Genomic DNA, 26264 nt, shown 5'->3' on the forward strand with positions numbered 1-26264 from the left:
GATGTGCTTTTCTGTTCCAGGATTGTATCCAGATACCACACTGCATTTGGTCATCGTCTCCTTAGTCTCTTCTGGTCTGTGATAGTTTCTGTCTTTTCTTGCTTTTCATGACCTTGACAGTTTTGAAGAGTTCTGGTCAGGTATTTTGTAGAATGCTCTTTGGTTTGGGTTTGTCTGGCATTTTCCCCATGATTAGAGTAGGGTTGTGGGATTTTGGGAAGAATACTACAGAGATGAAATGTCCTCATTATATCATTTCAGGGGGTACATCTATCAACATGACATCGCTGGTGATGTTCACCTTGATCAGTTGGTTAATGGGTGTCTGCCAGGTTTCTCCACGTTAAGTTACTATTTCCCTTTCCGGACTCTGTTCTTTGGAAGCAAGTCACTAAGTCCAGCCCACACTTAAAGGGAGGGGTATTAAGCTTTACCTCCTAGTGAAAGTTATACACATATATTATATGGAATTCCTCTTAAGAAGATTTGTCCCTTCTCTGCCATTTATTTATTTATTCAATCATTTATTTATATCAGTATGGACACATATATACTTATCTGATACTTTGGGTTATAATTCAATGCTATGTTATTTTGTTCACATGTTTCCAGCTTTGGCCATTGGGAGCTCTTTCAGTTTGGCTCCTCTGTTCCTTTAATTGCGTTCATCCTTTTTTTTTGCCACTTTCTTTCTATATTTTGGCGTATTTCTTGAATTTTCTATATTAACATGTAGTATCTTCATGATTAGAGAAATATCAGTTATTTTCACATTCATATTGGAGGAAAAAGATATGATCACTACTTTGATGTTCTACCAACCAATTTCTGCTTGTTTCTCAACTGCTTGCCAAGAACAATTTCTTGCAGAAATTGCACTTCGGTGGATGTTGGTGAATGGTAAGTAAAATGATAGTTTTTGCAATGAACTTCAATAGTGTTCAAGTGTGTGGGTGTTAGGTTCATTAAAAGGATTTCCAGGACAGAGGTTTCCATTCAATCATTCAGCAACACTGATTGCACACATTTGTGGTAGGTACTAGGGAGTTAGGGGGCCAGACTATGTGAGGGAGATAACGGTAAGTATGCTTTTGAGTAAAAAACTCTTCTATACCATATCATTAGCCTAGGGTAGTGGTAGACCTTCAAGACAGAGATAAAGCAATGCTTATACTAGAGAAGTGGGGTGGTGGTTGTGGTCAAGGGAGTGGGCCAAAAGATGTAACGTCCAATCAAGGCGTGGAAATGCTCTGGGAGGAGGCTGTAAGAATTACACGAGCAAACCCTTACTGCGAGCCAGTGCTATTATAAACGTTACTGCCATTCTATGAAGCAGCTGCTATCATTGCCATATTGCAGAACGGAGGCAGAGAGAGTTAACATAACGTCCCCAAGTCTACACAACTGGGAATGAGCTGAGATGGGAACACACTTTGGCTTGATTACTTCAAATGCTACCACACGAGGCGACTTTTGAAAGAGAAAGCGCCCCTCAACCGATACTAACTGCTTCTATCGCCTCGTTGCCTTGCATTTTTTCCTTCTTGTTGGGTATGTGTCTTTTAAGGACATAACATTTCTCCCACATTTCCTCGTTTAATTTTCTCTCGAGTGTAGGCACCGAGGCCGCTCACAGCCCCAGGGTAGCAGTAATCGATTTTCTAGACGGGGAGGGGACCTACAGATGCGATTACCGACGCGCGTGGACCCCGGGAGAAGGCCACAGGGGCAAGCAGCGCCTCCCCGCACCTCAGACCGCCCCAGTCCCGTCGGCCACTCCGAATTGGGACTTCTGAATTCCGGGAAGAACCGCTTCCGGCGGCACCGGAAGCCTGACGGGAACCATTTCGGGGATGGACCGATCGGCCGACAGTTCTCTCGGGTCCGGAAGGTGATCCTCTCGCGGCTTCAGAATCCAGCCGTCCCGGGCTTTATTAGGAGCTACGTGAGTGGGGTCCCCGCGCCGAGTCGTCCCGGGCTGCGCATATTGTTTGGCCTCCAGTGTCAGTGGCACAAATCAGAAACACTGCGCATTCGGAAGCCTTCCTTTCCACGAAGCCTTTACTCCCTGCGTGCCGCGACCTTAGGCATGACGAGAGCGGTATCGGCCAGATGCGGCCGGCTCGCTTCCTCTCCGGGTACGCCCGGCGGGGGGACCCCAGCCCCAGCCGCCCTCGTGCCCAAGGCTATCTGGGCTCGGGGTCGAGCCACCCCAGATCTGTAATTGTTCTACAATGCTTCTCTTTACCTTGCAGATAAGTTCCAAAGCTTCCATCTCTTACATTCAGGCGTTTCCACCAACGCAACTACACATTTCCAACATCCTTTTTCAGATTCCGTGACAAGAATATCCTAGCGGCGAAAGAACACCGAAGTGACACTCAGAATCCTGGGTTCTAGTTCTGACTGTCATTGACTAGCGGTATGACATTGGAGAAGTCTTTTTGACCTCTCTGGACTCCGGTTTCCTTTCCTGTAAAATGAAGGGCTTGGAAAAGTAGCAAGTAAGGTTCCTTCCAGTTTTGACATTTGGATTATTGCCCCCAGTGTGTGTTTCTCTTTCCTGCCTCAGTTACCTAGCTGGCAATTACCTACCTTCATGTAAGGCCCTTCTTTCCACTCCATTAATCTGTGTCCTTGTCAAATCTGGTTTTAAACTCATTAAAAAAAAAATCCCTAAGGAATCCTTTGCCTCCTGAGCGCTCCTTATTTCTTAGTCCAGGGACACCTACCTAAATAAGATTTTTTAAATGTGCTATTCTTGAGGTGTTTGATGTGCCTGAGAATCATTATGTTGGAACACTTGAAAGACAGTGCACTCTGAAGGAAGGGACTCTGGCTTATTAAACTTTGAATCAGCAGCCTCAAACGCAATGCTTGGAAGATGGTGCTCAGAAAAATGTGTGCTGAGATGAAAACATGTACTTGTTACATTATTTTTGTTGCTCCTTGCCTTAAAAACTAGAAAGCAAAGCCATAGAAATGCAGTCTTGAGAGCAGAGGGAATAGAAGACTTGGAGGAAAAGAACTATACTACTGAGTTCTGAACTATACTGTTGAGTTCTGTTGCAGTTTTCTCTCAATAAATTCTTCTTTCCTTCCAAGAATAATATTCAAAAGGCATTATTCAATAGATATTTATTGGGTGCCTTCTTCCACTCTAAAACATCTTTGTGGGGTGGGAAGAGGGAAGAATGTTGAGGGTTGAAAGACAATTCCAAGTAGAGGGAGCATATGCAAAAGTTCAAAAATTAGATGACAAAGTATCAGAGATTACAGGTAGGTCAGTATAACAGGAGCTTGGGAGGTAGGTGTGAGGGGACTATAAGAGTGTAAGAGATGAAGCGAGAGGTTAACAGAGGACAGATAATGAGACCTTACGTAGCATGTATTGAAGTTGAACATTAAACTGGGATAATGAGGGGCCACTGGAGGGTGTTTAGAAAGAGCTGTTGAGTTCATATTTGCGTTTTAGAAAAATCACTCTAGTTGTAATTTGGTTAGTTGATGTTTCAAGACTGAAAAAAGAGTCATTTATAAGTCTGTTATTGTATTTCAGTTCTATCGTAGTAGGAACATTAACAATAATGATAGTTAATATCTAGAGAGTTTTTGTTATGGAATCCCATCTGTCTGACTAGACTGTGAACTCTTTCAGGGCAGGAACCCAGTTTTAATCATTGTTGTAACTCTGAACTGTGCTTTGGATGTAGTAGATATCCGAGTAATGTTTGTTAACTTCATTTCAACATTAACCAAACTATTATTTTAAAACTTTTTTTTCTAGGAGAAACATGAACCAGAAGATACTGAAGTTGGAGAACTTGCTACGATTTCACGCTCTTTGTAGGCAGCTGCACTGCCTGGGTCAAAGAAGAACGTTAGCCCAGTGGAGACATGTATTTTCATCTGCTTACCCAGTGTGGACAGCTCAGCTCTATGCCCGGCCCTGGCAAACAGATGTGTTCATCGGGGCTGCTTTATCTCAATATAGGCTTCTAGTAACAAAGAAGGTACTTATAGATTTCTATCAGTTACTATATTATTTGGTCTATGATGAATGTGCCTACAGCCATGAGTAGAAATCCATTTTGAGTATTTTGCCATTTATGGAATCTTTATTCTTTAATGCTACACTTCAGGCAATAGATCTTGTGAGGATGGGAAATTCTAGTTAGTTGTTCAGAATGCTAATGAATTTGAGTACTTGGAAATCAGTGTATAAAGGTGTATAATTCAGGGTATAATCCTGAATTAAGGATGCACAGGGGCGGCCCCGTGGCTTAGTGGTTAAGTGCGTGCAGTCCGCTGCTGGCGGCCAGGGTTCTGATCCTGGGCGCACACTGACGCACTGCTAGTCAGGCCACACTGAGGCCACGTCCCACATACAGCAACTAGCAGGATGTGCAATTATAACATACAACTATCTACAGGGGCTTTGGGGAGAAAAAAGGAAAAAAAAAAAAAAGGAGGAGGATTGGCGATAGATGTTAGCTCAGGGCCAGTCTTTTTCAGCAAAAAGAGGAGGATTGGCATGGATGTTAGCTCAGGGCTGATCTTCCTCACAGAAAAAAAAAAGGATGCACAATTTTTTATTTTAGTCTAAGGTTTAACTACTTAATAGAAGTGGTAGTTGGTAGAAGTAGGAGACATGATTATGGTAGATATTCCAGAATAAATCTTGATTGTCACTTGAAGTTTTTTCTTCCTTCTTCTTTATGCATTCTGAATTTTTAATAGGAAGAAAGATCACGGAAATCTCAGTTATCTTCAACAAAATCTAGAAAGGAGGTAGAGGTATGGATTGGAATAACTGTTGAGGAGCTGGCCAGAGCAATGGAAAAAGACATAGGTGAGCCAGATAATTTAAATTTTCATTAAATTAAATTTAACTTTAATTTAAAATATAATTTGAATCCCATGGATTAGTGCTCTAAACCCAAAACTGATTTGCTGTGATTAAATAAAAGTTATCTATTTGAAGCTTTTTAAATATTATATTCACATCTCTTCTGAATTAAACATAATTTTAATAGGTAAATATTTTTAACTACTATATTAGCAGTGTGAGTACATTTTTTTTCCTCCCCGGGTCAATTAAAATAAGTTGATGTAGTATTTCTGGTTGAAATGTTTTGGGCACTTTTCTACATGTAAATATTTATTTAAGTCTTGGATAAGATAAAATAATATGTCAGTACTATATGCGTTTAATATAAAGGGAAACAGATTATTCCTATGTATAAGCAACCTCTCAAAAGTTTAGGGTAACATATTAGAAAATTGTAGTTACTGGACTATTATGGGTTTTTAGCATTATTAGAAACAGAATTGTACTCATTATAATTTTTATGTTTAGAAAGAGTTTTATTGTTCTCTAAGAGCATATCCATATAGAAAACTTGCAGTGTATCATTCTTAAAATGTGTGTTCTTGGGAAAGGATGTGGTGGGGAGATACATAGGAAAGGATTTCTTAGCATTTTTATGGAGTGGGATTGTGCTGTACTGAGGCTAGCTTGCACCAGCTTGTGAGCTGATTGCTAAATTATAAGGAATTATGTGAGCTGGTTTTTAAACACAACCATTTTTAAAGATTAAATCATAAATGAAGATAATAAATACTCATCAAAACTCTTCACTTCCTAATTATTTTACTGCATGTTACTATTGTCTATGTTCTTGAGGTTATTCGTGCCTATTGTACCTATATGTTGGAAATACTATGTAATAGTGTGCTACTGCACCTCTCTTTCTATCTCTGTGTGCAGTGACTTCATGTTGGTAGCTTGAAATCAACCATGGTGGGAGTATTTGCACCATGGAAATTGGAAAATGCTATAAATCAGGGATTTTTTTTTTTGAGAGCCCTCTGAGTAAACGTTTACCAGCACACTACTGAATAGGATGTTCTTTTAATGTAATGTTCTGCCTACCTGAGGATACCTTTCTTTCATATCTGTCCCTCAAAATATAATTTATAGGGTGACTGAAAGTCTGGAATTTACTTATTTCATTATCATCACAGATATATTTATTTATCATCCACAGGGAAATATGACTGAAATTAAAACAAAGCACATTAAATAAAACAAAAAAAAGAATGACAAGTAAATGTTTTTCCAATATTTCAAGAATTTTTGGACATCCTAAATAGATACATGCATAAATAAGCTAATTGTGTGCGTGTATTCTGAGATGCTGTATGTGTGTGTGTGTGTGTGTGTGTACACATACAGTCAATCCTCATTATTTCGGGATTCTGTATTGGCAAATTCGCCTACTCTCTAAAATGTATCTGTAGCCCCAAAATCAATACTCACAGTGCTTTTGCAGTCATTCCTAGACGTGTGCAGAGTGGTTAAAAATTTGAGTTGCCTGGTGCTCACATTCCCAGCTGAGGTTGAACAAGGCAACATCTGCCTTCTTGTTTCAGCTCTCATCCTGTAAACAAGTGTCCTTTTTGTGGTTTATTTAGTGTCACTTTTTTGTATCTTTGAGTTTTTTGTTGGTGATTTTGCTGTTTAAAATGGCCCCTAAGCATAGTGCTGAAGTGCTGTTTAGTGTTACTAACTGCAAGAAGGCTCTAATGTGCCTTACAGAGATAATACATATGTTGGATAAGCTTTGTTCAGGCATTAGTTACAGTGCTGTTGGCTATAAGTTCAATATTACTGAATCAATAATATATATTAAATAAGATGTCTTTAAACAGAAACATAAATCAAGGTGTGTATTGATTGGCTGATGAATATTTTGTGACCAGAGGCTGAGGGAACCTAACCCTGGATTTCCCTTTGGAGCAATGGTTCAGTATTTGCCAATTCAGTATTTCCAGTGAGTTTATAGAACATAACTACCGTGAATGATGAGAACTGACTGTACATACACACACATTTGTATATGCATGACATATGTAACTATAAGTTTTCAAAGAACTAGACTATGATAAACTACTCAGTACTAAATATATGCAGGGGCTGGCCCCGTGGCGTAGCGGTTAAGTGCATGCGCTCCGCTGCTGGCAGCCCCGGTTCAGACACTGGGTGTGCACTGAGGCACTGCTTGTCAGGCCATGCTGTGGTGGTATCCCATATAAAGTGGAGGAAGATAGGCACAGATGTTAGCCCAGAGCCAGTCTTCCTCAGCAAAAAGAGGAGGATTGGCATGGATGTTAGCTCAGGGCTAATCTTCCTCACAAAACAAACAAACAAAAAATGTATGCAACATGCAATTTAATGTTTTATTGATGATTCAGATGGTTCATAAGGTATGTAAATATTTAAATATTTATGAATATGCAGAACTGTCAGTTATAAATGAATCTTATTTTAAAGATTATTTTCTTTTCAGCTTCTTTGTGATTTGTTAACATTAGAGAAGCAGACAGTTTATATAGTTATTCCTCTTATTGAATGTACTGTTTATATAGACACTTATTAACAGAGGTTGCTTTCTTTAAATATTTAATTTATGATCCTAAAAGGTTTTATCTTATTCCAACCAGATTATGTATATGAAGCTTTAATGAACACTGCTATTGACATAGATTCACTAGAAGCAGACTCACATTTAGATGAAATCTGGATCAAAGAAGTGATAAAGAAGGCAGGGTTGAAGTTAAAATGGAGCAAATTAAAACAGGACAAAGTCAGAGAAAATAAAGATGCTGTAAGAAGGTAAAACCTAACTGTATATACTGGGGGAGGGAGACTGCATAGTTTTATTCACACTTTTTAATGGAAAGATTTGCCTTAAAATTTCTTTTGCAATTAAAATGATGTGTGACTATAGGTTAAACTTTTCTTTAAAGTGCTTAAAGCATCAGAAAGTATATTCAGGTTATTATAAAACCGTAAGGGTTATTTTTCTTAGTTTGCCAAGTATGTGTATTGATCCTGCATTTTAAAATTTTATTCAATTCTGCTTGATGTTATGAAGTTGTCAGTTGTAGGTGGGCAGTCATATATTTTATCATAAATCATTGCATGTATAGAAGAGGAAAATAGTTATGTCTAATCAAAGCTGAATACTGGGTTTTGTTGTTAATGGTAGTTTACAGAGATAACTGCAAACCAATCACTGCCTATGAAGTGTTTCTGATATTTAAGAAATGAAACTCCTTTGCTGTTAATTGTAGGCCCCAGGCAGATCCAGCTTTATTAACCCCAAGGTCCCCGGTTGTTACTATAATGGGCCATGTTGATCATGGGAAAACGACGTTACTTGACAAACTGCGAAAAACTCAAGTGGCAGCAATGGAAGCTGGAGGCATCACTCAGCACATTGGTGCCTTTCTTGGTATGAACACAAATTACCTTATAGTGTGCTTGGGAACCCCACATATTATTTTCTTGAACCAAGTGTTGAAGTATGAAATATACAAATTCAAAGTAAAAGAAAAGGCTAAAGGTTAAAGCCATTGGTTTGATGAAATGTAGAGCAGATGGTTAATAAGGTTATTTTGTACATTCTTTTTTTTTTTTTTGTGAGGAGACCAGCCCTGTGCTAACATCTGCCAATCCTCCTCTTTTTCTGCTGAGGAAGACTGGCCCTGGGCTAACATCCGTGCCCATCTTCCTCCACTTTATATGGGACGCCGCCACAGCACGGCTTGCCAAGCAGTGCATCACTGCGTGCCCGGGATCCGAACCGGCGAACCCCGGGCCACTGCAGCGGAGCGCGTGCACTTAACCGCTTGTGCCACCGGGCTGGGCCCTATACATTCTATAAGAAGAAAATTATATTGCCTTTTTTATTCTAGCCCATTTTTAGTTTGGTTTAATAGGCCAAAATTTTTGAAAGCTCGGTTGTGATAATGTTGCTAATAATAATTAAACAATGGCTACCATTTACTGAATATCGTATTTGCTTTATCATTTTGATCTTCACACAACATCATGAGGTAGGTATTAATATTCCTACTTACAGATAAGGAGGCTGAGGTTTGTTTAGGTTAAGTAGCTTGCTCAAGGTACACAGCTAGTAATTGGCAAAGCTGGGATTTAAATCCAAGGCTGTTGGACTCAAAGCCTGAGCTGCTAACCACATACTAAATTGCCTTTGTTGGTTAAGGCAGCTGTGCAGCTGATGTTTGCTAATGTAGGGGTGGCTGCCTATATAAATATCAGTCTGTTCTCTTTTCAGAATACATATCAGTTGGTACATTTATGAAAGTAGTTATATTCTAGAAATATGAAGAGTTTTAATTTGAAATTATTACGTGAAAAGAAAACCCCAAAAGTCTCACTGGTGTGTTACCACTTTTCATTGTGACATGATGATCTGCATTATTCTGATGAAGATTAATGGAAAGAATAAAATTATTTTAAAGAGTTATTGATTGTGTTTGGTAATGTTGCATATATTTCTTCATATTAAGGAAGTACATATTTGAGTCCTTAGTGTTCTTGGATTTCTGTTTCCACAGTCTCTCTGCCTTCTGGGGAAAAGATAACCTTTCTTGATACTCCAGGACATGCCGCTTTCTCAGCAATGAGAGCCAGAGGTGCTCAGGTCACTGACATTGTCATATTGGTTGTAGCTGCAGATGATGGAGTGATGAAGCAAACTGTGGAATCTATTCAGCATGCCAAAGATGCTCAAGGTACTGTGTGGCTGCCTTATGTGTAGGAGGAAGCAAGTTGCTTTTTTTTTAAAAGGATCCACTACATAGAGTCATTGTTCTGGGGTCATTTACATGTAGCTCGTTTTATCTGGCAATCCCAGGGTTATTATACCTGTTTTGCAGATAAGGCTCAAAGACAAGTTGAATTGTTTCCTCAGAGACGTAACCTCTAAGAAGAGAGTAGCAGTATTCAACTTGGGACTTGTGACCACAAGTATAGTCCTTCCTGTCCTGTTTACTTATTTGGCATGGTATGAGAATTAAACAATCTGAAATGACTTTTTTAAAAAACTTTTTATCATGGAAATTTTAAGCAGATATAAAAGTAAGCATAGAATGATAAACCTTTATGTGACTATCACCTAAATTCATTAGGAATTGCAAAGTGGTGATATTCTAATGCTGTTGTTCCTTGTTCATTTATTATGTGGAATTCTTCTCTAAAGAGAAACTTTCCCCTCATCTACTTTAAATAAGTTCTTATTTGGTCAAATGTATAAAACTGAAACTTATGGTAATCAGTTGACTATCTTCTCCCTTATTTCTCCATTAAAAAATTGTAATAATAAACACCATGTGCACACATATTCTGTACATTCATTCTTATTCTGATATGGCCCTACATCCACTGAGAAAATACTGTTGTCTTAAGAAAATGTGCCGGATGGAGTGCATCATATTTTCCTAGGTTTGTTGGCAAGAAAAAATAAAGATTGAGAATTACTGATCTAGTCCAATTCTTTCATCTCACAACATGAAACTAAGACCCAGAGAACGGCAGGAACTCCCCCCAGTTACAGAGTTAATTTGCAACATGTCTGCATTTGGAATCTGGTCTTCTAGCTTCCAGTGTTACTCTCTTTCCTTTTAAATTCTTCAAAACTGTTTGTGTGGAATGGACTAAGTTCTTAATGATTCTAGGGAATGTAAAACAAAGAAGAGGGTGATAAATTTGCCAGGGTTTCCATAACAAAGCAGTTGGTTGAGCTAGGATAAAGTCCTTACATCATACTTTCTACACCTGTTCTTTTGGTCCCTGTTCAGTTCCAGCTCATTGATATGGAATATACTTTTTCATATTAGTGGATTGTAGATTGCCTAGCTTTTTTGTATCTGTTTTCAATTTCTGTTCATTGGATGCCTGAGAAAATTGCTGAGTTGGTGAAACCCAACCAGAGAATTATCTCCTAGAATTTTGTGTGATTTCTCTATTGAGAGGGTATGTTTTGTAGTGACAAGTAGATTCGAAGATTATTTGGTTCATTCATTAAGTAGATGTTGAGAATCTACACTGAGCTAGGTGTATGAATAAAGAGTTGCTCTAAATTCTAAAAGAAAGTTTACAGTAATGATACCTAGTTGCAGGATGAAATGTTGGGTTTTAACAATGAGTTAATAGCTCCTGGAAAGAAGAGGCAAATGATCTAGTGGTATTAGAATTGAGTTAGAATCTTCTTCTGATTTTTTTTTCTGGAGATTGTCTGCAGTGTGGTTGCTGATCATGCTTTCATATTTAAGGATAGGCCTTTCTCTACCCAAAATACTATGGTATTTTGTTTTGTTTTGTTTATCATCTTAGGTGTCTATTCTTAATTTATAATCTGCTCATAATTACAGTTTTGAAATCTCACATCTGAAATCCTTCTTTACATGGAGAGAGCAGAGTAGGATGGGTCTAAAGTGGGTCTTTTTAGGTCTTTTATTAGATAAGTACATCCACTGAGTGAAGAAAAAGCTGGAAAAGATTGGTGTCTTTCATTGTGAATGCCTGGAATTGAAGGTGTCATCATTTGCATTCTTCTTAACTCTCTTTCAGTTCCTATTGTCCTTGCCATAAATAAATGTGACAAAGCTGAGGTGGATCCCGAAAAAGTGAAAAAAGAACTGCTAGCTTATGATGTGGTGTGTGAGGATTACGGAGGCGATGTGCAAGCAGTGCATGTCTCTGCACTTACGGTAAGTGTAGGCACCTCAGAGACAACTGTGTTCAGATGGGAATGCTACACTGTCTGTAACACACATTGTGCATTATAACTAAAGTACATTTTGACATATATAATTTCTGTTGTTGTTTAAAAATTCTCTGGGTACTAGGCAAAGCTAGTGTCACTATCCTGGTTTGGCAGAATAGAAATTAGGCTCAGAAAGGTCAGTCACCAATCCAGGGTAACATAGCTGAGCAGTGGGGAATCAGGTCTAAACCTAATGCTTTTCTTATTTATGAGATACTTAGAATGAGAAGAATAAATGGTGAATGATGTAGGGGATAGGGTAATAGGAGGCAAAAGATTGTTTTAAGGAGAAATTAAATCTATTTGGTAATAAAAACTGCTTGTATTTCATGCCTTTTATAGTGAAAAACTATAGAATAGGTCTTAGGCCATTTAAGAGAGAGTTAAAAAAATATTTCAGTAATACAAAGATGAAACATTTGGGTTTAGTTTGTTATTGATTGACTCAATGTTTCTGTGAATTAAATTGCTGTAAGTTTTATAATATTATTTATGATGAATTCCATTTTCTTTTCAATTGCCAATTATTCTTTTCTGGTTGAAAAACAACAAGGAAGCTCAGTACCTGCTTCTTGACAGCATTTTCCAATTCTCTTGTCCTACACAGGTTGCTTCTAAATAACAATTTCCTTTTTTGTCTGTTTTTTTAATCATTCCATGGTTTATGCGTAATACAGACTTTTTTTTTCCTGATTGTTCACTGAAGGGATGGTACTGTATTTGGCCACCTTCTTCCAATTAAGTCTTATTTTATCTTTACTTTTCTTAAATTTGTTACAGCCAAGATGCTTAGAAATTATGCCTCCATTAATAGTAAAACCATGCATCTTTTTCTCTGAAACTCATAAAATGCCCCCTTACTTTCTTATCTTTCCACTATACCTCGATTGCTACTGCACTCTGAAAGCCAGCTGGCAGGATTAAAATGTTTGAAGATGTGGCTGCCTTTCTGCCCAGATACCATCAGATGAGTAGACACTTTACTGTAAAGCTCTTTAGGCATATTTGGAGGCATGACAGAGAGATGATTCCTGGGGAATGGAGGGAGTTGGAAGAGAGTGGCAGGGAAGTAAGATGAGACCTTTTTTTCCAAGGTAGAGATAGAGGACTACTTCGTGCAAAGAAGCAACCCCCGCTCTCCTTTTCAGAGCAGCATTTTGTAAATTGGAATAAATACTAGGAATAAGTGGATGGGTAAGCAAAGTATTTAGTCAGTTTTCTTTACAGTTGTCTCTGTTTTGTACTCTGTAAGAGACTGATTACAGTCTCTTAGCTGATGTGGGAAAAATCTCTTGCCCATCAGTTCCAGTTCCATCACCAGTTAATCAGCTGTGTGATCTTGGAGCCCTGGAAAGCACAGTCAACATAGGTCATTAAAGGTGAAAGAATCATCTAATCTAGCTCCTTCGTTTTACATTTGAGGAAAGGAGATCCAAGGAGGTGAAGTGATTTTTCAAGTTGCACAGCTGGGTAGTTACAGAGTATGGCTTAGAGCCTGGGTCTAGTCAGTGCTTTTTCTCCTGATTTATTTAATAAGAGTAAGTAAGGCTTGATTTACTTATTTTATAGGATTATTGAGTGGATCCAATGAAGTAATAGATGTGAAAGCTTATTCAGTTGGATAGAACTTCAAATGTAAAGTAGCATTGTGAAGAAAGTGAGAGGAAGAAAACACAATTATAGAGACAGATAGAGGAGAGAGAGAATGGATGAAGCATTTCTCATTTTTATGTTTATGAAAGGGTATTAACAAAGAACCACTAGTGGCCATCCTTTAAAAAAAAAATAGCCACTATTCCTTGCAAGATCTGTCCCTGGGTTAGGTTTTCTTGCTTATCTCTTCCTTCCTTCTAATTGGGTAATTCATGCTTTTAATGCTTACAGGGAGAAGTATAATGTAACTGTCAAGGATTATTTGGCTTTCTGACCCTAGTGTTTACATTTACAGATAATATTTATTAATGTATATTAAGAACCATTTTTGTTGTTGTTGTTGAAGGGTGATAATCTGATGGCTTTGGCAGAGGCAACAATTGCTCTCGCAGAAATGTTAGAATTGAAAGCAGACCCCAATGGTCCGGTGGAAGGAACAGTAATAGAATCTTTCACAGACAAAGGAAGAGGGTAGGACTGTTAAAATGCTTGCTTTTTAATCATTCTGTTCCATGGTTCTTGTGACTTGATTATATAACAATGTATTATTTTTGTTGCATGTTATTGTTAGTCCATGAAAAATATGTAAAGCTTTTGCTTTGAAAAGTATTTTATTGCACTAGCATACAGAACACAAAAATGCAGTTATTATCAGTAGACCATAGCAACCACCTGTATATATATAGTAGTCATATTTAGATGACTTAAGTAGTTCAATTTGTTTGATTTTTTTCCCCACTAACTTAACTGAATTGGTACAGCCTCATAGAATAATATAAATTGGAATGAAATATCAATTGTTGCATTTTAGGGTTTCTAAATTCTTTATGTCCTTACCCATTAATATAATATATATATGAAGGTCTTTGAAATGGTGTTCTTTAATTTCCCTCCGTATCAGCAAAAACAGTATTCTCACTGCTTGATGAATTAGTTCTAGAAAGGGGATCAGAATTCTGTCAGAGCACTGAGCTCTTTGCGCCCTCTACTACCGTAACCTTACAAGAAATTTTTTTTTATTGTGGTAAAAGACACATAACATTAAATCTACCATCTTAACCATTTTTAAGTGTACAGTTCAGTAGTATTAAGTATATTCACATTGTTGTGCAACAGATCTCTAGAACTTTTTTATTTTGCAAAATTGAAACTCTACACCTGTGAAACACTAATTTCACCTCCCATCTCCCCTCAGTCCTTGCAACTACCTTTCTATTTTCTGTTTCAGTGATTTTGACTACTTTAGGTAATATATATGAGTGGAATCATACAGTATTTGTCCTTTTTGACTGGCTTGTTTCACTTAGCGTAATGTCCTTGAGTTTCATCCATGTTGTAGCATGTGACAGGATTTCCTTGTTTTTTAAGATTGCATAATATTCCATTTTATGTATATAGTACATTTTCTTTATCTGTTCTTCCACTGTTGGACATTTGGATTGCTTCCACCTTTTGACAGTTGTAAAGAAATGTTTCTGTAATATGTAAAACTGCTTGAGAAGATGAGAAGTGGTGAACTTAACCCTGTGTGTACATGTTATATACATTTAAATCTCATATATATTTAAATATCATGTTATATATATTTAAATAATCTCGTAAATATATATATTTAAATCTCATATAATGTGTGTACATATGTATATTTAAATCTCATTATCTATATTTAAATCTCTTAAATCTCTCATATTTAAATCTCATAGTGTCTTTGCTCTACTTAAGAAAGTGCTCTTACATCCTGATTATGGCATTAAGAGTATATACTTTTATTTTCATTTTAGTCCTGTTACTACAGCTATAATTCAAAGAGGAACTTTGAGAAAAGGCTCGATTCTGGTTGCTGGAAAGAGTTGGGCAAAAGTACGCTTAATGTTTGATGAAAATGGAAAAACAATCAATGAGGCCTCTCCTAGCATGCCAGTGGGAATTATAGGCTGGAGAGACCTCCCTTCTGCAGGAGATGAAATTCTTGAAGTAGAATCTGAGGTATATCAAAGCTTAATTCCTATGTATTAGATATGATATAATGATTTTACATATCAATCTATATAGTGTTATACCAAATAAGTATATTAATGTTAACAAATAATTCTAGAGTATAAGGGGCTATGAGGGGGCCATTTTAGAATTTGGCTATATAATTTTTTAAAATTTGAGATAAGATTTTTAAATCAAATAATTTTAATTATACACAAAACCCCTAAATTAAAGTTTTCTTTTTTTGTGTGTGTGTGAGGAAGATCAGCCCTGAACTAACATCCATGCCAATCCTCCTCTTTTTCTGCTGAGGAAGACTGGCCCTGGGCTAACATCTGTGCCCATCTTCCTCCACTTTATATGGGACGCCGCCACAGCATGGCCTGACAAGTGGTGCATCGGTGCGCGCCCAGGATCCGAACCCAGGCGCCAGCAGCAGAGTGTGCGCACTTAACTGCTATGCCACGGGGCTGACTCCTGAAGTTTTCTAAGTTTCTTGAAACTTATACAATTAGTGGTTTCATATATGAGTTAAGCTAATTTCATAGTGGAGGAAAAACACAAAGCTTTTAACCCAGCAGTTACCGGTTTCTATTTAGTTAAATAATGCCTGGTTTTTTTCCCCTTTAAAGCCAAGGGCACGTGAAGTTGTTGACTGGAGGAAGTATGAGCAACAACAGGAGAAAAATAAAGAGGATCTGAAAATGATAGAAGAAAAACGAAGGGAACACCAAGAAGCACATCGGAAAGCTCGTGAGAAGTACGGCACTTTGAACTGGAAGGAGAGATCATTTATAAAGTACCAAGAGAAAAGAGAACAACCCTTAAAGCCAAAAGAGAAAAGAGAAGGAGATTCACATATACTTCCTATTATTATTAAAGGTGACTTTTTAAAGATTTATTTTATAACTCATTTTTGGAATATATTTATGTCTTCATTCTCACAATTAATTTGGGCTGTGAAATTTAAGCCAAAGTTATTTCAGTATTTTGGGAGAGTTTTTTCTTTTTTTATTGAGGTATAATTGACTTATAACATTATGTTATTTTCACATGTACAACATAATGATTCAATTTTTGTATATATTTGAAATGATCACCATAATAACTCTAGTTAACATTGGTCACCACACATAGTTAAAATTTTTTTTTCTTGTGATGAGAACTTTTAAGATCTATTCTCTTAGCAACTTTCAAATATGGAATATAGTATTATTAACTATAGTCATCTTGCTGTACGTTACATCCTCAGGACTTATTTGTTTCGTAACTGGAAGTTTGTACTTTTTGACCCCCTTCAGCCATTTCACCCACCCCCCGACTGGGGGAGATTTTCTTAGTAAACATTTTTCTTGCTGATTTTATTGTAAATATACATTTGGTTCATTATTCTTTATTACGTTAAGTAGATATTTATAATGCTACACCTAAATAAAAGTGGATTTAGTGGTAAATGCCACTCCTATTATAGCTTTAAATAGATTATTGTCATTTTTGTGTCTGTTAAATGCCTAACTCTTAACACCACTAATTTTAAAATTTTGCTGCATTTAGGTGATGTCGATGGTTCCGTTGAGACCATTTTGAACATTATGGATACCTATGATGCTTCACATGAGTGTGAACTAGAATTAGTACATTTTGGTGTGGGTGATATTACTGAAACTGATGTTAACCTTGCTGAAACATTTCATGGTAAGGATTCCACTTCCTGTCTGTTTACTTGTGTTCCCTAGAACACGCTGTGAACCATTTGCTTCTGTCTTTTGTCGCTTGGCCAGTCACACCCTGACATTTGGCTCCATCAGCATCACCCTTCCTACTGCAGTAGCGTCCCGGCCAGCGACTGAGGGGGAGTGGGACGTGCAGTATTGCAGCCGCAGCTCCACTTGTCGTCGTCATACTGCAACCTTAGGGAGCTATTTCAAGCCCCCGTGGGGTCTCTTGATTTTTTTTTGAAGGTGCCATTACTGCCCCGTGTCCTCTCTCCTCCTAGTTCCCCACCCAGCCTAAGATTGGTTCTCTATATCTTTCATTTAGACTTTTGAATGCTCCTATCACTATAATCAGCCTATTTAGTACTTTCCTTCATCTTTTACTTTTGGCTGCCTATTTTTGTTCATTGATAACTTTACAAATCATATCTTTCTTAGATCAAAAGCCCCTTTGAGCTTTAAATGCCTGGAAGGCGGGGGTGCTGTTTATTAGTCAAACTTATGATACACAAAAAGGGGACTCATGACTGTCACTTTAACAAGGTCTAACACCTAGCAAAGCACCAACACTATTGAGTGACTGATGAATCATTTAGGAGGGAGGTACTTCATGACCTGACTTGATTGGAATTGTGTGTTACCTCTACTACTGAAAAGGTGTTTTCAGTAATACTGGTTAGTTCAAAGTAGCTTATAGGTACGGACTGGCCTAGCACTATACTACGTAATGTAGATAGTATATTGAATGATTTCTTAATGATAAGGCTTTCAAGGTGGTTGTGTTTTTCTCTTAATTAGGCTGTTTGCATTAATTTTTTTCACTTCTTTAAGGCAAGAGTGTTTTGCTTTTGCTTTTTCACTGCCAAGGTGTTTGCAGTTAAATACGTTATTTGTTCTTGGGTAAAATGGTCAGCTCCATGGAACTTCTTTCATATCTTGAACTTTACCAGTTAAGTAACTATTTTTGAGCATCTTTTGGCCAACTGAATACCCAAGAGTAAACCACAAAAGCTGTAGGCAATAAGATTATAATTTAATAATAGAATTGTTATTAAAATAATGTAATAATATTTCAGCCCTAATCATTTTTTGTTTTCTTATTTCTCTGGTATAAAAATCAAAGCTTTGTTTAGCATATTGCCTTGCACATTGTGGGCACTTAAAATAATGTTTCTTAAATGAATGAATTTAAAAATCATAAAGAGGGCCAGCCCCCATGGCCTAGTGGTTAAGTTTGGCGCACTGCACTTCGGTGGCCCAGGTTTGCTTCCTGAGTGGGGACCTACACCACTTGTCAGTGGCCATGCTCTGGTGGTGGCTCACATACAAGAAGAGGAAGATTGGCTGTAGATGTTAGCTCAGGGCAAATCTTCCTCAGCAAAAAAAAAAAAATCATAAAGAAATTTTGCTTGTTAAACAAGCCATAATAGGATTTTATAAATTCTATTAAGAAATAAATTCTATTAATTTGAAAATTTACTAGTTTTCATGAAAAAATTATAGAATTTCTCATCTCCCCTACGTGCTTGAAATTTACATAGAAGGAAATAAAACAATTTAGATTTGAGTTTCTGCTTGAAAGACAAACTGTTAAATGCAGTATTTGAGCTACTTTATTGATTGTATTTCTGCTTGCCAGGTGTTATATATGGCTTCAATGTGAATGCAGGCAATGTTATCCAGCAGTCAGCTGCAAAAAAAGGAGTAAAAATTAAACTTCACAAAATCATTTACCGTCTTATTGAAGATTTGCAGGAGGAACTGAGCAGCAGATTGCCCTGCACTGTCGAAGAGCACCCAATTGGTGAGTATTCACTGAATGTTACTTTTAAACATTCATGTCTTAGATGCTGTAAATAACACTTGAAAACAAAGTTTAGGGGAAATGTATTTCATTACTCAAATACATTCACTGTTCCAGTACATACCCCCTGTTCTAGAAAAAATGACTATAATAGATAAGAATTCAGTGTAACTTCATATTATAAATGCCTGCCCTTGGGGCCGGCCCCGTGGCTTAGCGGTTAAGTGCGCACGCTCTGCTACTGGCGGCCCGGGTTCGGATCCCAGGCGCGCACTGACGCACAGCTTCTCCGGCCATGCTGAGGCACGTCCCACATACAGCAACTAGAAGGATGTGCAACTATGACGTACAGCTATCTACTGGGGCTTTGGGGGAAAAAAATAAAGGAGGAGGATTGGCAATAGATGTTAGCTCAGAGCCAGTCTTCCTCAGCAAAGAGAAGAGGATTAACACAGATGTTAGCTCAGGGCTGCTCTTCCTCACCAAAAAAAAAAAAAAATACCGGCCCTCTGCAAGACATGGTGCTTAGGCCCTGAGGATACAAAGGCAAATAAGGCAATAAAAACTTGCCCTCAAGTTTAGACTTGAACAACTAATTGTAGTACAAATTAGACTGGGATGCGAGGCATAAAGGTTATTAACAAGTGTTGTGGAAGCAGCAGAGAAATCCACCATGAGAAGATAACTTACATTTAAATATTAAAAATTTTAAAATATTCTTTCTAGCATATCCTTTGGCCAGATTAAAGGGTAAATTTATGTAAGATGGACTGAATCATTTTATCTGTTCTTTTTCCTTGCCACATAGATTTTTCTGTTAACTTTTTATTTTGGTGATAGTTTTAAATTTCTAGAAAAATTACAAGAAAGAATAAGGTACTGTCTCCCATATACCCTTTACCCAATTCACGAATTGTTTACATTTTGCCCCATTTGCTTTATTCCTCCCCACTCCTGGACCTTTTGAGAGTAATTTTTTTTTCCTGGACCATTTGAGAGTAAATTTGAGATATTGTGTCCATTTTGCCACTAAATACTTGCATTTCCGAAGCACAAGGATGTTCTTTTATAAAACTACGGAACAAATATCAAACTCAGGAAATTTAACATTAATACTATTATCTAAGCCACAGTTTATAGTCAAATTTTGTCCATTGTTCCAATAATGTACTTTATAGATATATATTTTTCCCCCAGTCCAGGATCATGGATTACATTTTGTTCTTCAGTCTTCTTTTGACCGTGACGTTTTTGAAGTGTTTAGGCCAATGACTTTGTAGAATGTACTTTAATTTGGGTGTGTCTGATGTTTCCTCATGATGAGATTCAGTATTTGTATTTTTGGTCCACAATATGGATTTGTTTTAGTCTTTTCTGAACCGCTAAACATGATTATACAGAGATTTGTATGTTCTGTGCTAAGAGCAATTTGGAAAACTGAGTCATATGAGAATTTCTGGGAGTAAGCAAGCCCCACTCAAATGATTCTAACCCTAAAAAACTGGTACATTATAGTGTGTGATACCATGTCATTATTGAATTTTGTTTTAATTTTCAGTCAGTGAAAAAATGAAGCTGAGTTACAGAATTAGTACTCCTAAGTGGATATAAATCACTGGTGTTGAGATTAAAAATAAATCAGGTAACAACAGATGATCTATTCTAGAAAATATATTGAAGGACAGCTGAAAACTAGGTTTTCATGGAGCAGACAGGAATTGTACTAATCTTATCATCGACTATTATCATCTTCTAGTGCATTTTATTCAGCCAAAAAAGTGAGTTCCATTTTTCTTTTGTTCATTCTTTTGGTAAGCATGTGTATTTTTATCATTTTTTTCCAAGAATACCCAAGGATTTTCATACATTTTTATTTCTAATATTGGTCAGGAAAATAGAGTTGGTGGAGTCAAAACCAGGACTTCTTTCTATGCATGAGTTTGTATTTTTCTCACACCTTTAATTCTTGCTCTGCAGAATGTCAGAAATTATGTATTTCTCAGAATCTGTTTTCTGTACACTTAATGTTCTCTTCTTCCTAAAGGTGAGGCTTCTATACTAGCCACCTTCTCTGTAGCAGAAGGGAAGAAAAAAGTTCCTGTGGCTGGCTGCAGAGTCCAAAAGGGACAGTTAGAAAAACAAAAAAAATTTAAATTAATCCGTAACGGACATGTTATTTGGAAGGGTAAGCAACATCAAAATCTTTTTCTATATCATATCCAGTCACCAAAACCTGATGATTCTGTGTAACTATCTGAAATCTATTCATCTTTCACTCCCATAATCCTAGTTCAGGCCATTCCTTCTTACTGGCTCATAACTGGTCTTCAGGAGTCTTACTAGTCCTGATGATACCTCCAGGATTGTTAATCCCCCAGTCTGATTTCCTAAACTTCTAACAATTGGCCCCAAACTACCTTTCCTGCCATGTCCCCTACACTTTGTATCACTATACTTACTTATTTCCATCTTTCTTAACTTAGCTTTTGCCTGCAATATCCTTTACCTTGGTTTATCTCCTTCTTCAAGTCCTGAGTATAATACCATCCTCTGCAGTGTTCTACCTTTGAAATGTGAGATTTAGTATTTTTTGCTGCAAATCAAATCCTGTTTACAGCAAACTTCATTTATCTTTCATTTCCCTGGTATTTAGTCTCATCATTTAACATGACAGGACTGTAGAATTTATAAAAATTTCAGTGTAATTTTAATACCAGATACATAGCACTTAGTAGGTATTTATTTGTTGAATATATGAACCTTACCTTTCTTTTATTTTTTTTTAAGGCTCATTAACCTCACTGAAACACCATAAAGATGACATTTCAGTCATCAAAACTGGAATGGATTGTGGTCTCAGTTTGGATGAAGAAAAGATAGAATTTAAAGTGGGAGATGCAATTATTTGTTATGAAGAAAAGGAAGTTCTAGCCAAGACTTCTTGGGATCCAGGATTTTAAAATTATATTAAAAATGTAAATAATTAAATGTCTTGATTAAAGAGCAACTAGTTTTGCTTTACTGAAGGTAAGAATTCACCACTACTGGTCAAAAAGTACCCAAGTAGTTCAAGTGTTAATGCATAACTCAAAATGCTACAGAAATTGGAAACCTTAAGGATGCCTTAACCATATGGTAAAAGGGAATTGTTAATAATTGGTGTTATCACTGAATGTAATAATCAGAGTTTAAAAAACTTCAAGTGCACATTTTAGTTAAAGTAGTATCAAGAGAAGCAGTCCTCCCTGAATTGAGTTCCACGGGCAAAACATGGTACCAATCAAATACTGCTTGAAACCCTATTTTTTTAGTGTCAGCAGTACTCATGAGCAAACATTAGTTTCAATTCCTACAAGTTCATGCTCAACATTGAGCAATAGTGTGTTCCCTTGTACTGCAGACAGCAAACATCCCAGCCAAACCACCCAAGGACTGAGGATTAATTTTTGAATTGGCAACTTAAAGCTCAGCCTTTAAATTTCCTGTGTATGAAACAACTATGCAGTAGCCTCTTTTGTAGGCGTGGTCATAACACCACTTCACACAAATCAGTGTTTCTCAATCTAGGGGAGGTGGTTTCCCCTCCAGGGGTCATTTGGCAATCTCTGGATATACTTTTGGTTGTGGTAATGAGGGTGAGGTGGTATGCTATTGGCATCTAGTGGGTAGAGGCCAGGGATCCTATGATGCACAGGACAGCCCCCACAACAAAGAATTATCTGGTCCAAAATGCCAAGTGCTGAGGTAAAAAGAAGTGCCAGAAACACAAACTGGGGGCTGGCGGTGTGGCTTAGCGGTTAAGTGCACACGCTCCGCTACTGGTGGCCCAGGTTCGGATCCCGGGCGCACACAGACACACCGCTTGTCAGGCCATGCCGTGGCAGTGTCCCATATACAGCAAGTAAAAGGATGTGCAACTATGACATACACCTATCTACTGGGGCTTTGGGGAGAAAAAAGGAGGATTGGCAATAGATGTTAGCTCAGGGCCGGTCTTCCTCAGCAAAAAGGGGAGGAGTGGCATGGATGTTAGCTCAGAGCCGGTCTTCCTCAGCAAAAGAGGATTGAGCACGGATGTTAGCTGAAGGCTGATCTTCCTCACAAAAATAAAAAATAAAAACCACTCTTTCAATCACTGGAATAAAATACAATTAAATGTTCATGTCTTTTATTAACCCATATACAATTATTTGTCTTCTGGTTTGTTGAAACAATAGGTCAGACAACATTTGCCACAATAATGTCTATCAAAGTGGCTAGCCATAAAAACTCCAGCACCACATTCATCTGAAGGGCACTCCCGACGAAGGCGGCTGATTTTGCCATTCTCATCCACCTAAAAAAAAAGAACAAAGCTGCTAAGATAATTTTACAATATATTCTGAAGTCTAATTAAAAACTGCCTCAAAACATTTAACCTTTTGATCACACAATTGTGGTATCTTTAGTACTTACCAACCAAAGCACCCCAAATCCTCACCAGTAATTAGAACAAGAAAGTTCAGAGCTCATTCAAGTCCAGCCTTGCAAATGGTGGACAGAGCCAAGACCCGAACCCAGATCTGACTTAAATATCAGAACTTTAGTTTGGAACAAGCAGCTAAAGGTACACCCTATTAATATAAAGGGCGGGGAGAGGCCAGCATCACGAATCTTTTAGTTGGGTGCGATAGGAAGTACACAATACCACAGATGAGGGAGTCTTGGGGGGAAAAAGAGGTATCTGGTTCAAATACCAAATAGGAAAAAAACAAACTTTTATATTAAAGAGTTTAAAACCAGAGATGCAAACAAAATGTATTAATCTATAGGTAAAAACTTATTTTTAACAAATTAGCTCACCTTATAGTACTTTAGGACAGCCAGCTTAACCTTCTTTCTCTTATGCTTGTTCTTCTTGGGAGTAGTGTAAGACTTCTTCTTTCTTTTCTTAGCACCACCACGAAGTCTCAACACAAGGTGAAGAGTGGACTCCTGTTAATGGAACAGAAGAGGAAACAGGCTTTAAAAACAATTACATTAATGCTGATGCTCCATTAAGAATGGACAACTAGCATCATGCATCTTTTAATTGGATGCAATAGAAAGTACACAATACCACAGATGAGGGAGTCTTGGGGAAAAAAAGAGGCATCTGTGTATTAACTAGTAATGTATAGGGAGATTAAAAAACACAGTAAATTACACCACAGGATGCAACCTGCAAAATCCAGAGTGAGCAAGTACAGCAGTGCTTCTAAAATGTTAGTCTAGGAGTCACCATGGAATCTATTGCTAATTTAATGCTGTTCTCCCCACTTTTGTGTATTGGTCAAAATTTCCAAAATAAGATTTATTTATATATAAAGCACTGCTCTTTACTCCAAACAGACCTTTTGAATGTTGTAGTCAGATAAAGTACGTCCATCTTCCAGTTGCTTGCCAGCAAAGATCAATCTTTGCTGATCAGGAGGAATTCCTAATGAAAACAAAACAAAACCCCAAACAAACAACAAATTAAGTCACAGAAGAACTAGCATTATCTACTCAAAATTTACAAACTAATAATCCTGAAATAAATGGTACTAACAGCTGTCACTGAGTTCTTCCTACAGGCTAAGCATGGTTTTAAATGTTTACACATTTTACCTCATTTAATCTTAACGACAATACTTAATACATATTAATACTATCATCGCACAGATAAGAAAACAGGTATAGAGAATTAAATAGCTCGTCCAAATTCACACGTGAAATGGACCGCAGCTTGGCTCCACGCTCATAAACGTCTGCCTACTGTGTTACTCCAAAAGCATTTCACTTTGTCAATCTGACCTCTTCCCACCCACCAAGAGCAGATAAGTCCAGCGCCTACTGGTGGAGCCTCTACAAGTTAATTTTTCTGAACTAGAAACATTACTTGCCTTCCTTATCCTGGATCTTGGCCTTTACATTTTCTATTGTATCCGAGGGTTCAACCTATGAGTTTTAGAATGCAAACCTATTGATAACACAGTAAGGCACTAGAATACACATCAACTTAATGGTTACCCCAGAACCGAGCCAGTGGGGGGGCTGAAACCCACCTAAAAGAGCCGATCACCCACCCACTCGCTGGGCAGGCCACCTCCCAGGACTGCGGTGGCGAGCACACGTCCTCACCTGCGGCCAGGGCGGCGCAGCCCGGCCACACGTGCACGCGCCCACCCGGCGGGGAGCGCCTCCCACCTCCCGCGGGACCCCTGCTTGGCTACCTGGCCAAGAACCACCAAGGCAGGTGACTTCAGGCTTCGAAGACCAGCCCTAGGCCCCCGCTCAGCAAACAACCCCCAAATTCAGGGCCAGGTTTCAGAACCCAGACTCGGAAACACATTCTACGACAGAAAGCAGCGCCAGTCCCGAAATCCACCTCCGGCCCTTAGTCGGCCTCTGGCTTCCTCCCGCCGCCTGGCCCGTACCTCGAGAGTGATGGTCTTCCCCGTAAGGGTTTTCACGAAAATCTGCATCCTGGCGGCGGTTCCACCTGAGGTAGAGGGAAAGGAACAGACAGCTTAGACCTGGGAACACAAGAGAGGGCGACCAGGGGGCTGCTGGCCTGAGAGCCGCCAAAAGAGCACACACTCACCGCAGATGGCGGATCGGAAAGGAAGAACGCGGCGCCGGCCCACGGGGTTTCCTGGCGCCCTCGCCGGAGGCCCCACCTCTTAGGTCACCATACCAAATGCCTGACCGCTGTCACAGCGGCTGTCTACCCATACGCCAGACTAGGTCGTGAACCTCATTTCTCCTCTCTCTAGCCTCGGCTTATTTCTCACTTTAACCATCAGGATGCTCTCGAAATAGTATATTTAAATAACTTAAAAATGTCTTTAAAAGGCTTTTCCCATACAGTCGACACGCCTGAGGGTCTTTGAAAGGAGGTGGGCTTGAGGGGGCCTCATTGAGGAAAAGGGGGGAAATGGAAGTGACTTCTGGGAATTGTAGTTCTCCACTGCTTTCTTTTAGCTAGGACTACTTATCCCAAGATGCAGTTCCACACCCCCGTGTCCCCTAGTTACTATGTTCAAACACCGGAGTCAGTGTTAAGAGAAAGGGATTAAGGTGAGGAGGGAGGGAGGCTGAGGCGGAGTAATGGTTTCGAGAAAGGAGGAAACGGTCGGAAATGACTAGGAGGAAAGGTTAAGAGGCTGGAGAAGAGGGCAGGAACCAAAGTATCGTTCACCCACTGACAGAGGCGGGGAGGGGCGGAGGATCAGCGGTCTACAACCAGATGCTCTCTCCTCCAAGGGAAGGGAATTCCTGTGGTCAACTCCAGGCGACTGAGAAATAGGTGATATTTTCAAAACCTTGGGTTCTTCCTTTCCTCGCCCTGTAGCCCCTCCTCGCCTTCAACCCCCAAGTCTCTCCTAGTCTAAGGAAGGTCTGGGCTTGGTGTGTCACTCTTTAGTGTGAAACGGTTTAATATGTTGAAAATCTCAGGACTTTTCAAATTTTAAA

At 38.4% G+C, this 26264-nt stretch overlaps 2 protein-coding genes across 5 annotated transcripts; one reads left to right on the forward strand and one right to left on the reverse strand.

The window, feature by feature from the left end:
* Positions 1-1830: 1830 nt before the first annotated feature.
* Positions 1831-21810, forward strand: MTIF2 (mitochondrial translational initiation factor 2). 4 transcript variants are annotated; one of them, XM_087436752.1, is made up of 15 exons: positions 1831-1945; positions 2334-2504; positions 3788-4013; positions 4741-4852; positions 7507-7678; positions 8140-8300; positions 9430-9606; positions 11444-11583; positions 13639-13763; positions 15074-15278; positions 15902-16151; positions 16824-16964; positions 18624-18788; positions 20833-20973; positions 21576-21810. In XM_087436752.1, the coding sequence occupies exons 3-15, from the start codon at positions 3795-3797 to the stop codon at positions 21746-21748; spliced, it is 2181 nt and encodes a 726-aa protein (XP_087292878.1). In that variant the 5' UTR covers positions 1831-1945; positions 2334-2504; positions 3788-3794; the 3' UTR covers positions 21749-21810. The 4 variants fall into 4 exon arrangements, with proteins under 4 accessions (XP_087292878.1, XP_087292879.1, XP_087292880.1 ...); XM_087436753.1 differs by having other exon boundaries at positions 1847-1945; positions 2256-2504; XM_087436754.1 differs by lacking the exon at positions 1831-1945 and adding an exon at positions 1955-2138 and having other exon boundaries at positions 2256-2504.
* A 1119-nt stretch (positions 21811-22929) lies between these two features.
* Positions 22930-25411, reverse strand: RPS27A (ribosomal protein S27a). Its single transcript, XM_004435678.3, has 6 exons — positions 25393-25411; positions 25226-25290; positions 24692-24746; positions 24161-24246; positions 23631-23762; positions 22930-23124 (listed from the first exon to the last, which is right to left on the reverse strand). The coding sequence occupies exons 2-6, from the start codon at positions 25271-25273 to the stop codon at positions 22975-22977; spliced, it is 471 nt and encodes a 156-aa protein (XP_004435735.1). The 5' UTR covers positions 25274-25290; positions 25393-25411; the 3' UTR covers positions 22930-22974.
* Positions 25412-26264: the final 853 nt, after the last annotated feature.

Source organism: Ceratotherium simum, chromosome 11, assembly GCF_057802395.1.
Source record: "Ceratotherium simum simum isolate JZ-2026a chromosome 11, ASM5780239v1, whole genome shotgun sequence".
In the NCBI taxonomy this organism is placed as follows: Eukaryota; Metazoa; Chordata; class Mammalia; order Perissodactyla; family Rhinocerotidae; genus Ceratotherium; species Ceratotherium simum.